A 14,682-nucleotide genomic window follows, 5' to 3' on the forward strand; every position below is an offset into this window, starting at 1 on the left:
CATAGGACAGCTGGGTGGTTCAAGTGAATATAGTACTTGAAAAAGAAAATGTGATACATAGAGGTTGAGAACATTTTCTTTTGTTTTAGTGTAACAAACTCATTAGTAATAGGAGAGAAATAGACAATCTGGGTCAGAATAAATTAGATAAGGCCGTGAAGCAGTGGCTGAGCTTCTCACCAATATCTGCTGAACAAAATGAATTCAAATCACACCATTTTCTGAATCTGAGGCTATACATATTTAAGATAGATGAATTATTGCATGACGGTGTACATGTTTGAGGAAGAACATAAGGGATTTAAAAGCATCCTTTTTTCCCCCAAATTTTTACCCCAATTTTACTTGTCATCCATCCATTCTTCTGTGAGGTAGTCATTAAATAATTGAGAAGGTTGAGTCTTTAATACCCTTGTAATGTGAATTATATGAGTTATGTGGTCGTTCATGGAAAGTGACCTGATAGATTCCTGATTAAAGCTAACTATGGCTCAGAATTTAGTTATTAGAGGCCAAAAACTTAGCATATGTTCAAAGTAATCAAAATCAAAGTTAATACCAAGATCTGGCACACCCTTGAGTCCCTAAGTCTACCCAGGATCCCAAGGCTAGAAAATGTTCCCAGTTGGAAAAAAGTGCAAAAAAAAAGCTTGCGTTTCATTTGTTCCTTCTGGAGAAAGGAGTAGCGTACCTTTTTTTATTTTTCTTTTATCTATTTATTTATTTATTTATTTATTTATTTATTTAAGACGGAGTCTTGTTCTGTCACCCAGGATGGAGTGCGGTGGCTCGATCTCTGTTCACTGCAAGCTCCGCCTCCCAGGTTCACACCACTCTTCTGCCTCAGCCTCCCCGAGTAGCTAGGACTACAGGCGCCCGCCACCACGCCCAGCTAATTTTTTGTTTTTGTATTTTTAGTAGAGACGGGTTTTCACCGTGTTAGCCAGGATGGTCTCAATCTCCTGACCTTGTGATCCGCCCGCCTCGGCCTCCCGAAGTGCTGGGATTACAGGCGTTAGACACCACGTCCGGCTTTTTTTTTTTTTTTTAAGCATCTTTAAATTTAAAAAGCTAAATATTGATTAGCTTGTTCTTCACAAATGTGAAATAACCTTCAACTAGAATGACATCCAGACATTTCTGAAGCTTCCTGTAGAAGCCTATAATGCTTATGTACTGGGATGCCCTTTTTGATCTTTTGAAACTTTGTGGGGGAATCATCATTAAGAAATAATGAACTTCATCTGCTGCAGGTTGTCTCTTCGTTTTTAGACAATAATTATTTTGGAGAAGATGCAAGAAACTGTGCTGTTTATAAGGCAAACAAAACGTTGCTGCCCTTACACTGTGGTTCCAAGCGTGAATGGATATGCAAAATCCCAAGAGGTAAAAATATAATAAGATCTTTGCTATGTGTTTGATTTCTAATAATCTCTAGTACTTTCTCAGTTTAAACACCCCAAACCACAATATCAACAACCTGCATGATAAACTAAATTACACTATTTTAGCAAAAAATGTTTCTATACGAAATGAGAAAAAGCGACACCAATGCAGGATGCCAAGGTAGTTCACTGGGAACTGAGGTAACCAGCTAATATTCCAGAACATTTATAATGCAAGTATAGTCCGGGAGAAATGTCACTTTGACATTACAAAGTAAACGGAATTACTTGCACAATGAGTCAGTGGAAGCACCTAGTACAGTGTGTGACACACAGTGGCCTCAGCAAGTGCTCATGTCCTTCGTTCTTTAATCAGAAGCCTCTCTGGAGCCTCCTCTTCAAGTGTGAGAACTCACCACATATTCCAAACAGCACAATGTACCTGTTTTAAAGTGATATTTTAAAAGATGAAGGACAAAATAATGTGTTTAGAGCTGAAGTAATTCACAGACAATGCACTTGAGAAGCAAGATCAGTCAAAGTGATTTGCTTTCACTTTGCAGATGTCAAACCCAAGATTCCCTTCTGGTACCAGTACGGTAAGAACGACTCTGCAGCTCTTGAATTTCTAATTATTAATGTATACCATATAAGTGCTACTATATAGCATTAATGTGTTGTTATATTTCTCAAATCAAGCCTCTCTTTTCTTGTGTCAACCTCGAGCTAATTTGTTCAAATTAATAATTAATAAATGTAGTCATTAAATATGGTTAAGGACTAGTATTGTCAATCATTTTTATGACATGTGGTTTTAGAATATGTATCTATCCATGATCTTTTAATCCTGGTGAAGGTATCTTGCAAGAGATAGACCAAGGAAAACAAGCAAGTTATTTATCTATTTATGTGCATGTGTCTGTGTGTGTGCGTGGTGTGTGTGTGTGTGCAAATTTGTGTGTGTGTGTAGATACAATTATGTTTAATGCTGAGTGACCAAATCACAAATTTGGGGTGAATCCTAGCATGCCTATTTATCTTTTCTGCATTATTTTCACTGTTTCTTTTTCTTTCAGATGTACCCTGGCTCTTTTATCAGGATGCAGAATACCTTTTTCATACCTTTGCCTCAGAATGGTCGAATTTTGGGTTTGTCTGTAGCTGGCTGCACAGTGATCTTCTTACAATTCATTCTGCACATGAGCAAGAATTCATCCACAGCAAAATAAAAGCGGTACTTGAACATAACTCACCACGAAAAATTCAGAGTTTAGCACCTTCTTTTGCCCTTAGGACGGAGGGAGGGATGGTTTTCTCGGTTTGACTTCAGATATTTATTTAAATTTCAGTAAAAGCCATAGATTTCAGTAAAACCATAGATTTTTGAGAATTTTTTTTTCTGTTATAGAGATTAAGAGAAAATAATGGAGATACAGATTTACTCTATTGCTCAGTCACTTCCCTCCTCTTCACTCTTTGTTAGCAATAATGGTGAGCATGTCGAGATTGTTTCATGAGGTTCTACAGACCCAAATTCCTATCTTCATGGAGTTTATATTCTCGTCTGGGAAGAAAGACCATAATCAATACGAGTAAATAGAATTATATAATATATTAGAAAAAAAATAAGTGGATAAACACCACAGGGGAAAATTAAGCTCAAATGAGAGATGAGGAATACCCGGGGGGTGCCTGGCAGTTTTAAAGCTTCAAATCTTACAAGAGTACATTATTTTTAAGTTTGTAAAGACTAATATACAGAAAATAGTAAGGAGTAGTTTTCTATTTCAACTTAAGGTAGAGAAAGGCTACTTAATTCCTTGCAGAACTAAGCTAGTAAGAAAGAAACATGCAAGACCTATTAAATAATAAAATAAACTGGCCAAGAATAGTGTACTTGTCAGTGTGTTCCTTCAGTAAGCATTCATTAGCGAGTATGTGTCAGGCACTGGGGTATTTGTCAAAGATGCGAAAATGTATGAGATACAGTCTCTGTTTTTAAAAAGACTGGATATATATACTTTAAAACATCGTGTTGTAGACAATAAATACGTACAATTTTATCTGTCAATTTTTAAAACATAAATTAAATTTAAAAAATAAAGAAGCTGGAAGTGATATGATGTAGTAAATAGAAAGGGCACAGAGAGTACAAATTACAATGGAGGCATGAAGGCAGGAAATCCTCACTCCCAACTTTCCCTTGGAAGCTTTGAAAGCAAGAAAAAGCCATTTTCTTTTCCTGTAATTTAATCATATTTCATGATCTTCAGGAATCCTTTCTAGCCCTATCATCTTTTTATATCTTTGTAAGTTGACCATAAAATGAAGCCCTGTGTTAAAGCATCCTAGACTTGAAAAAGAAATGTCTTTCCTCACAGTTCATGGGGATTTACTGTCTCTGTATCCTGTCTGTTGCACATACAGCCCATGAGGTACGAGCAGGTCAGGACTCCTGCTACATTCTGATGGAGAAGCCGAGAAAAAGAGAAGTTAGATGACAATCATGTGGTCCCACACACACTCAGTGGCAGAACAACTACTAGATCTGGAATGTTCCCCACCATAAATTTGTACACTATTTTGTCACCCTTCCACTCTTACAAATGGAACACTCAGGCCAAAACCATAATGTTCAATATGAGCATGTTCAATTCCATATCATAGTGTCAGAAAATACACATTTCTTTAGCCAGACACCATACTCCTCACCTCAGAGGGCAATAACAAGAGACCAGATGAATGACTGAAAGCTAATCCACAGGCATGCAAAGTATACATCCCAAAAAGAGCTGATATTTGGCCATACTTACCATAACCGTGTCAGGTACTATAATAAGTACTAAAGTGTAATCTTCCCAAGAACCCTCTGTGGGAAGTCTATTATTAGTACATTTTACAAGTGAGGAGGCTAAGACTTCAAAGAGGTTAAGCAACTTGGTTAAGTTACGTGGTGGAATTTGGAAAGAAACCCAGGCCATCTTACTTATCCAGTCATTTAAAAACCCTACACGGTGCTGCCTGTGACAGTGGAACAGCGGTGTCAGCGCATGTAAGAGCACAATGTCTTCATTACATCAAAATGCTAGTTCCAAAATCCTCCCCAAAACATGGCTGCCAGCTTTGTCTCAGACATGAGCAATGAAGGGCTTCTTTGATCTTTCCAACAGAGCTTAGCTCTGCTGGGAACTTCAGTAGATCTTCTGTCTTCACCTTTCCCCTTAATTCATCTCCTAATCTTTGGAAGCTGGGAAGCCAGTGGGGATGGCAGAGTTAATGCCTCCCATAGAAGGCAAGGGTGAAAACCCACAGGCTGAGCAGTTTGATTCATCATAGCCACTGCCATGATCTAGTTGAGGATTCTGATCTCAAATCAGACAAACTTTATGGTGCCTCATATGGCAAAATTGTCACCTGGCCTATGACCGTGTTGATGTAGAATGCCCCATCAGTTTCATGGGTTAGGTGCTGACTAATCTCCCCACTGTGCTACAAAAGAAAATTATGGGAAAGTATAGGATTTGAATACTGAGAACGGGGCCAGGGGGACTGTCCTAGTCTTTTCAGGCTGCTATAACAGAACACTATAGACTACGCAGTTTACAAACAACAGAAAATTATTGCTCACATTTCTGGAGGCTGGAAACTCAAGATCTCGGCATTGGCCGACTTGATACCTGGTGAATGCCCACTTCCTGGTTCATATATATACTTATAGAATGGAAGGGGCAAAGGAACTTTCCAGAGCCCCCTTCTAAGGGCGCTAATCCCATTCATGAGATGCCCCCACGGCCATCATGACCTTATCACCTGCCACTTGCCTTGTAATATATCACCTTGAGAGTTAGGATTTCAATATGTAAATTTTAGGGGGACACAAACATTAAGTCTATAGCATGGTCCAAGGGGAAAAAATATCAAATTGGAAAGAAGAAAGTTGTAGCTTTCCAAGAAATTCTTATTTGTGCATAATTTGTGCCTACCTTGGGCACTTAATGGTGGTGGTGGTGATAGTGGTGTTCACATTTTGTAAGAAAGAAACCCTATACCTAAGAACATCCTACTGGAATGGGTCAATCCAGAAGTTATTTCATTCCATGACGAGGAGCAAGATGTATAGAGATCATTCCACTCACTTCTGTCTCACATCTATCTTATAAATGTAGGAAGAGCACAAATAAATAATTAAATATTTTTAAAGTTACATATGTGCTTTGTATGGCTCCCCTAAAAAGAGCAGTGATTAGAATTGTGAAAAACAAAACTAACATTTAGTTGCAGTGTCAAAAAATTAATTATGAGCAAGAAAGCTAGATACAATTTTAAAAACCCGAAGCAAATAAATTTTAATGAAATGTTTCCATCTTGGAAAAAGAATGTCAATTTTTCTCTCCCACTCTTTGAGTAACAGAAGACCGTAAAGCATAATCAGAGTGAATTTATTTTTTGAGCCATCTTGATAATCACATTAATGCTGAAAAAAAGCTGCAAGCACTTTGGGACTTGTTTGACACAAACTACTAGCTAATTAGTCCACTTGTCTGACATTTTTACACCGTTTTGCAGTATTGTCATTTTGAAATGGTAATTTACCATTATTATTAAATTTTTATTTCTAAATGCTTCTTATAATACATATCAAATCTATTAGTCCTTCTCCAAAATATCATTTTGTCATTCTTGATGGGAGCATTTTAAAAGATGACAGGTTGTTCTTCCTTATATTGCTTTATGGATGAATGTATTGACTGTCACTGTGGGGTTTTGTTTGTTTGTTTTTGGTAAATGCTGTTTCCATATGATGCTAACTATAATGGCTGTTTGTGTATACCAAAACATAGTTGATGTTATAAAATGCATGTTCATATGACATTTTTTAAGCCCTGAGCTTACTTCTCTATCACATTTCTTTATGCAAACGCATATTAATAAGTCTTCTATTGTTGTGGCCTTCCTAAGCTAAAATTTCAAACATCCATTTTCACATTGGATGTTCCATTCTGGATATCTTTTAGTATCTCCTATGAAGTTCAGTTCTGTGCCATATCACAACAGGTTGTGATGTGCCATGTGGAGGTTACCATGCCATAATTGAGATGGTAATAAATATGCCACTTAAGATGCAGCGGTTATAATTCCTCTTTAGAGGTCCTTAATTGGGGCAGAGAACAATCCAGGCCATGATTTCCAGTCCTGTGGCACATGAAACCTCTTTAGATTGAATGATTGAATGAAATTGTTGTGGTTCCCCCACTGAGTTCACAGCCAGTCTCAGTGGACCCATTCCAAAGTCTGACAATGGGAATCTGAATTCAGCCTGTAAGAACACGTCCAGGAAACAACACCTCAGGGATCCAAAACTACAGTTGTTCCATCTTGCATTATTCTCAAATTGCTGATATGACAAACAGCCACACTGTTTACAGAATAAAAATACCTGTTTATAAATTAGATTGTTAGAGGACTATTGGGTTCTGTTGTATGGAGAGCTGAAATTCCTATGGAAAAATAATATCTCTTAACATTTCTTCCCATGTCTTTACAGAAGAAATGAGAGTACAAATTTAAATATATAATGCCTTCAAATTAACAGGATTTTTGCATATAAAAATTAAGTTACAGTTCAACATACACCACCCACACACCCCTCCACCATTAAGTATACTGATTTACAGGTCTTAGAAAAACCCTTACTGCCTCTTCCTCTTTTATAGTTAAAGAGGGAATTGCAATTTCCTGGGTCATAAGTCAGTACATCTGCCCTAATGTGTGTGTGTGTGTGCGTGCACACATGCACATGTGTGCAGATGCATGCACATGGTACTTTAATTTTATACTTTATTGTACTTAGGTCCAAGTGATTAATAATGGTGTAAAATTAATAAAATGTAAAAGGATTATTTTCCTTTTGTTATTGTTGTTCAAGTCTTCTATTTCCTTACTAATTTTTACTACCTTTATTCTGAGCACTACAACATTACTAATACAATCTTAGATTAAATGGGTTTTTTTATTGATGATAACTATATCACTCTGTTAACATAAAACTTATAATCCATTAAAATTCCAATTTTTTGTTAAACAGTTTAATTTTATATAAAAAAGTACATATTTTGAAATGTGTCTATGTTGACACATATAAATCTGGTTCCTTTTTTTATTATTATATTTTAAGTTCTGGGATACATGTGCAGAACATGCAGGTTTGTTACATAGGTATATATGTGCCATGGTAGTTTGCTGCACCCATAAACCCATCATCTACATTAGGTATTTCTCCTAATGCTATCCCTCCCCCAACCCCCTACCCCGCAACAGGCCCCAGTGTGTGATGTTCCCCTCCCTGCGTCCATGTGTTCTCATTGTTCAACTCCCACTTATGAGTGACAACATGTGGTGTTTGGTTTTCTTTTCCTGGGTCAGTTTGCTGAGAATATGGTTTCCAGCTTCATCCATGTCCCTGCAAAGGACATGAATTCATCAAAAGGATAATTTTCTAGTTGTCAAACACTGGGCGTTCTGTAGTATTCTTTTGTCCTATATTGTGTCTCTCTATTTGAATGGGAAGGAAAGCTTATACTGTTTAAAGCTTAGTAATCAGACTAATACCTAAAATCAGTATCTTTACACTAATGATGCCTTGATACCTTAAATTGTTTTTCAAATACATGTGACATATACAATGAATTATAAATCACCGAGAGGGTAAATCACTGAGAGGATAAGCCAATAAATTTTTATCAGAAAATGAATTCATTTTCTAATATTACTTTTTAAATCCTTCTTAGAGAGTTAGAAACACTACTTTTCAAGTTGTATAAAACTAAAATTATTTTCCATGTTTGATTCCAGTTTTTCTTCATAACGAGGAGGGAATATTTTAGAATAATGAAGTTTCAGGTTTTCTCAAGATGCTAGGCCTTAGTATACTCTTCCTTAGATAACTGGGTAAAATACTGAAGAATAGAAAGCCACTAGCAGCAACCCCATTAATCTTAATAGTGAAAAAGGAAAACAAGTAGAATAAATGCTGACTTTTTTTATTTCTTTTAATAGCTATCAAAGTATGGTGCAAGCTGGTGGATTGGACTTCAAGAAGAAAGAGCCAATGATGAATTTCGGTATGAACCTAGATTCATTTGCATTTAATTTTGTTTGACAGGTTTTATTTGCAGAATGATTGGATTCAATTTTAGTGATCAATTTGTTGAACACCCTTCAAACATTAACTTATAAATTTTCACTTCTCTAACAAAGACGTGAGAGGTTTTTAAAGAATACACTTATGAAACCATCACAACAATCTAGCCATAAACTTATCCATCACTTCCAAAAGCTTTCTCTCCTGCTCTGTTCATTTATTTATTTATTCACTAATTCATTCATTTTTGTGATGAGAACACTAAACATAAAATCTACCCTCTTAGCTGGGTGTGGTGGTTCACACCTGTAATCCCAGCACTTTGGGAGGCCAAGGTGGGCGGATCGCCTGAGCTCAGGAGTTCGACACCAGGCCAACATGGAGAAACGCCGTCTCTACTAAAAATACAAAAATTAGCCGGGCGTGGTGTGATGCATACCTGTAGTCCCAGCTACTTGAGGGGGCTAAGGCAGGAGAATCGCTTGAACCCAAGAGGCAGAGGCTGCAGTGAGCCAAGATCGTGCCACTGCACTCAGCCTGGGTGACAGAGTGAGTCTCCATCTCAAAAAAATATCTACTCCCTTAGAAAAACTTTAAGTATATGATACAATATTGGTAACTATAGGCACTATGCTGCATATGAGTATTTTTTAAATTTAATAGAATATTATATCCTCAATCCCTACCTCACAACGCTAAGAATGATGTTGGAGACTGGACATGCAGAATGAGAGAAGACCTTAACATTTTTAATCTTCCCACAGCTGGAGAGATGGAACACCAGTGATATACCAGAATTGGGACACAGGAAGAGAAAGAACTGTGAATAATCAGAGCCAGAGATGTGGCTTTATTTCTTCTGTAACAGGTTATTTTACTTACCCATTTTTGGGTTTATAATACAAACTGATAATTTTCAGGAGACTTAAAGTCTTTTCCTTGCATCATTTCCATGAGAAGTTTCTGTTTATTTCTCTTTTCATTTGATGTGTTCAGTTTTGTCTGCCATAAGGCTTAAGGATGGACATTTTTTCTGTTCAATCCATGTATTCATGTTCTTGGAAATAATTTACATCTGAATAAGTCCTTCCTCATAAATCAAAACAGCACCAGAAATGGGCCCAATAAAACTGTTAAAAAAAAAATGCCTGACAAATACTTTTCCCTATGACATTTCAATGGAAGCACTTAAAAAAAAATCTATTCCTATATGCAATTTATAATGGGCCAGAACTTTAACATCTGTGAAATTTACTTCCATTGTCCTATTTAATAAATGTTTTGATTCAAGTCAATATTCTTTTTTTCTTTTAATACCTGGCATCAATCGTTGCCTGCTTTAGAATGGCAACTGTTTGCAAGTTGGATTTAGAAGCACATTTAGGTTGAAGATTGGTTTTTTTAATTCTCTTCGTCAGTGCAGTGTAGTTAGGTTGATTGTCCACTCATTCCCCTTCTTTCTAACCATAAAAGATAATGATATCTGTTACTCTAACAGATTCATAACTAACCTGTGCCCCAGACCAGGAGAGGGATAAACATGGAAAATAATTTTGGGTGTGAGAGCCTCTGCAGAGAGTTAGGAAAGGAAAATCCATGTGGTTAATCAGCTTGCTTTTACCAGCAGGTGTCACAACAGCCTACAGAAAGGACTGTTTTGAGAGTCTGGGAGAATAGCAGCTAATCTGCATTGAAAATAGCATTCCAGCCCCTCCTTCAAAATGCCAACATCTTTTGGACTCATATTCCTGATCTAGAAAACTGAGCCTGCCCTTGCAATTGGCATGCATTCTGCCCTGTTCTGGAATTTATGACTTGGATGCCAATACAATGCATTCTATAATCTTTATTCTGAAAATATAGCTCTTCTAAATTTAAAAAAAAAAAGCAGTCAGTTTGTCGGAGGCTGAGGATTTGAGGATATATCTTACTGAAGACAAGTCTATATGTGAGTCTGTTTTATTTAAGAGTCAGTGTTAAGAAATGCTATTTTCTTGGAAGTTCTTGAGTTAATTTTTCTAAATTATTATATTTTCTAAAGAATTATAAAGTAGAAATTATCTACTGTTTTAGAATCTTTTTCCTCTCTGTACATTGAAGTTGAAGGTTTTAAAATGAAATTGTTACCCTACGAAGTATTCTTTTGCTACACAAGTCAAATACTCTTAAGATTTTAATCAGTTGTATGATTCAAATTGCAGTATTTATTTAGATTGTTTTAATTTGTAAAATTTCTACATTCTTAAATTAAAATTACTGATTTGGCCCCTTGCCCAGTTAACTGTTGTCCCTAGAGAAATCGGTCATCAGTAGTTTAGTTCAGTTTCTAGATTTTAAAAAATAAATTATGAAAAACCACAGCAGTCATAAAAATAGCGATCAATAGAGAATGCCTTCAAAGAATTGCCGTTGTTCCTAAACGATTTCTAACCCATTTCCTCCTCCAGGACTCTGGGGTAGTGAAGAGTGTTCAGTTTCTATGCCTAGTATCTGTAAGCGAAAAAAGGTTTGGCTCATAGAGAAAAAGAAAGATACACCGAAACAACATGGAACGTGTCCCAAAGGATGGCTATATTTTAACTATAAGGTAAGCTTGCTTTTCAAAAGTTGCCTTTGTTTCACTTTTGTAGACACTAATTTTGGAAAGTGTTCAAAAAGTAGAAGTGGCTTTTAAAAGCTATGAGTTGACCATAGGACCTGGAATGTTTTTGTCACAATTTTCAAGAAATTTTTCAAGAAATTTGAGTTTTCCATTTAGTAACAAATCTTTTGGAACAAAAAATTTTTGTCAAAAACAGCCTGGATCCTGCCCCTCATTTCTATACTCAGTTTTACCATTGGCATAGCCATTTATTGTGCTGTATGAATGTTCCATTAGGTGTGACATATGTATGTATGCATGTGTGTGTGCGCTCATGTGTGTGCGTGTGTGTGCACATGTGTATGTATGTGCCTACATGCCTGTGTGTCTAGGTTCTGCTCCCAAATAAGCTGTAAATTTCAGAGGACCCAGACTCCAACTCCTACTCTTGTGTTTTCCCTGCCTGGAGCTGGCATACAGCTCTGCCCACTAGTGAATTGAGGGACTAATAACTTAGCTTGGTCAATGTCATCTGGAGCCTCATAAAGCTGGTGCTTCCATGCAGATTTGAATTAAGAAAATGAAATTGCCAGTGGGGATATTTTAAACCAGATTTATTATTTCTGATGCTGCCTTCAATTAAGGCCTAGACTTTCCCTCCACTCCTCATATTTTATAATAAAATAACTTTGTAGGCCTTAGGTGGAAGTAATTAAAATGCATCCCAAATTATAATTGTTTAACTCTTAGAAAATTAAAAAACCCAAACTGTGTCATCATTTCATATGCTAATATGAAATTCCTCTTCAACTGTGGACAGCCAATTTTTAATCTAAGTGTTCAGTTATACTGGCAGGGCTTTCTCTCCTTTGTGATCTTCCTCTCATTGTTAATTTGAGAAATGAGGCCGCTTGGATTTTTCACACATCCATTGAGTACCCACTAGATATTGTGGCACTGATTTTTAATTTTTTTAATTTCTGGTAAATACAATATAGAATTCACCATTCTAACCATTTTTGTTTACTGTTTACTAGTGTTAAGTGTCATATACTCACACTGTCATTCAAAAAATCTCCAGGCCTTTTCCATCTTGCAAAACTGAAACTCTACCCATTAAGCGACTCCCTGTTCTTCCTACCCCGAACCCCTCGGCAACTACTGTTCTACTTTCTGTGTCTTTGAATTTGACTACTTTAAATACCTCATGTAAGTGGAATCAGACAGTATTTGCCTTTTTGTGACTGGCTTATTTCACTTAGCGTAATGCCCTCAAGGTTCATCAACACTGGCATGTGACAGGACTTCCTTTTGACAATATTCCATTGGATGGATAGACTACATTTTGTTTATCCGTTCATCCATTGGTGGACGTTTGAGTTACTTCCCCTCTTAGCTAATTGATTTTATGTGTATTTCTTGTATCACTGAATTTTAAAAATATGTAGAATTACTATCCTAAATTTACCTATGAGAAAACAGATGCTAACAAAATTGTGTGACTTTTCTGAAACTTCACAGTGAATAAGCATCAGACCAAGACGCACCTTTTGTTTTCTGACCCTGAGTCTGGTGGTCTTGGCACTTGAGGACAGCTACTCCAGAAATGCAAATTAAAACAACAATGAGTGATTTGCCACTACACAGCTACTAGAACGGCCCACATCCATAGCACTGACAACACTACATACTGGCAAGGAAGCCGAACAACAGGAGCTCTCATTCACTCCTGGTGGGAATGCAGAATGGTACGGCCACAGTGGAAGACAGTTTGGCAGTTTCTTACAAAACTAAACATACTTTTACCATTTGATCCAGCAATCACACTCCTTGGTATTTACCCAAAGGAGTTGAAAACTTATTTACACGTAAAAACCTGTCCATGGATATTTATAACATCTTTATTCTTAATTGCCAAAACTTGGAAACAATTAAGATGTCTCTAGTAGGTGAATGAATAAACTGGTACAACCACACAACGGAATATTACTCAGTGCTAAAGAGAAATTAGCTATCAAGCCTTTAAAATACATGGAGGAAACTTTAATTCATATTACTAAGTGAAAGAAGCCAATCTGAAAAGCCTACAATACTGTATGATTCCAACTATATGACATTCTGGAAAAGACAAAACTAGAGAGACAGTAAAAAGATCAGTGGTTGCCAGGTATTGCAGGAGGGAAGGATGAAGTTGTGGAAGATTCTTAGGGCAGTGAAAATTCTCTGTATGATACCACAATGGTGGATGCATGTCATTAGACATTTGTACAAACTCATAGAATGTATAACACAAAGAATGAACCCTAATGTAAACTCTGGACTTTGGTTGGTTATGATGTGTTAATGCAGGTTCATCAATTGTAACAGATGTACCATTCTGGGGTAATGGGATATGTTGATAATGGGGGAGGCTGTGTATGTGTGGATCAGGGAATATATGGGAAATCTCTGTACCTTCCTTTTGTGTGTGTGTGTGTGTGTGTGTGTGACAGACTGTCACTCTGTCACCCAGGCTGGAGTGCAGTGGCATGATCTCGGCTCACTGCAACCTTCACCTCCCAGGTTCAAGTGATTCTCTTGCCTCAGCCTCCCAAGTAGCTGGGGTTACAGGTGCCTGCCAACACGCCTGACTAATTTTTGTATTTTTAGTAGAAACAGGGTTTCACCATGTTGGCCAGGCTGGTCTCGAACTCCTGACCTCAGGTGATCCGCCAGCCTCGGCCTCCCAAAGTTGTGCCTTTACCTTCCTCTTAACTTTGCTGTGAACCTAAAACTGCTGTTTAAAACATGAAGTCTTTAATAATTTTTTTTTTAAACAGGAGTTGCCGTATCAGCTTAGCCTCATGATACAATGAGCTCAGCAGCACTGTGAGGTATTTTCTAGAGTGGTGTAATTGCACTCTAAAACTTTATGATGGTATTGAGGTACACTATTTTTTAATCATTGATACTTTCTGTATACTTCCTATTTTCTGAAACTATAAAATCTTGCTACCAGGTATAAATTATTTTCACATTTCAGTATGAGAAACTTGTAGATAATATTCAATAAGACACTGAGTATTACTAAGTCTTTTATTAAAACCTTTGGCAATTAATTTTTTAAAGCATTTTTATGGTCATAAATAATGTGACACAAAATTTGCCATTTTAACCATTGTCAAGTGTACAATTCAATGGCATTAATTACATGCACAATGTTATACAACCATCATCTCTATTTCCAAAACATTCTCACTATCCCAAACAGAAACTCTGTAACCATTAAGCACTAACTTCCTGTTCCCCATCCCCTGGTAACCTCTAATCTATTCTCTATCTCTATGAATGTGCTTATTCTAGATATTTCATATTAGCAAACTCGTACAATATTTGTCCTTGTGTCTGGCCTATTCGCACGATGTTTTCAAGGTTCGTTTGTGTTTTAGCATATATCAAAATTTCATTCCTTCTTGTGGCTGAATAATATTCCTGTGTGGCACAGGCGTGTGTGTGTGTGTGTGAATATTGCACATTTTGTTTATTCATTCATCTGTTGATGGACACTTGGGTTGTTTTCACCTTTTGACTATTGT

The 14,682-nt window shown here is 36.8% G+C and overlaps 1 protein-coding gene across 2 annotated transcripts in view; it reads left to right on the forward strand.

Annotated features, from left to right (window-relative positions):
• The window catches only part of PLA2R1 (phospholipase A2 receptor 1, 180kDa), a 118,706-nt gene that overhangs the window by 82,145 nt on the left and 21,879 nt on the right, over positions 1–14,682 (forward strand). For both annotated transcript variants that reach the window (XM_011991528.1, XM_011991535.1), the window contains exons 15-20: positions 1,254–1,386; positions 1,949–1,984; positions 2,462–2,619; positions 8,442–8,506; positions 9,291–9,394; positions 10,974–11,113. In XM_011991528.1, coding sequence (XP_011846918.1) covers positions 1,254–1,386; positions 1,949–1,984; positions 2,462–2,619; positions 8,442–8,506; positions 9,291–9,394; positions 10,974–11,113 — 636 coding nt within the window. The remainder of the gene's footprint in view (positions 1–1,253; positions 1,387–1,948; positions 1,985–2,461; positions 2,620–8,441; positions 8,507–9,290; positions 9,395–10,973; positions 11,114–14,682) is intronic.

The sequence above is a fragment of the Mandrillus leucophaeus genome, unplaced genomic scaffold, assembly GCF_000951045.1.
Source record: "Mandrillus leucophaeus isolate KB7577 unplaced genomic scaffold, Mleu.le_1.0 Scaffold110, whole genome shotgun sequence".
Classification (NCBI taxonomy): Eukaryota; Metazoa; Chordata; class Mammalia; order Primates; family Cercopithecidae; genus Mandrillus; species Mandrillus leucophaeus.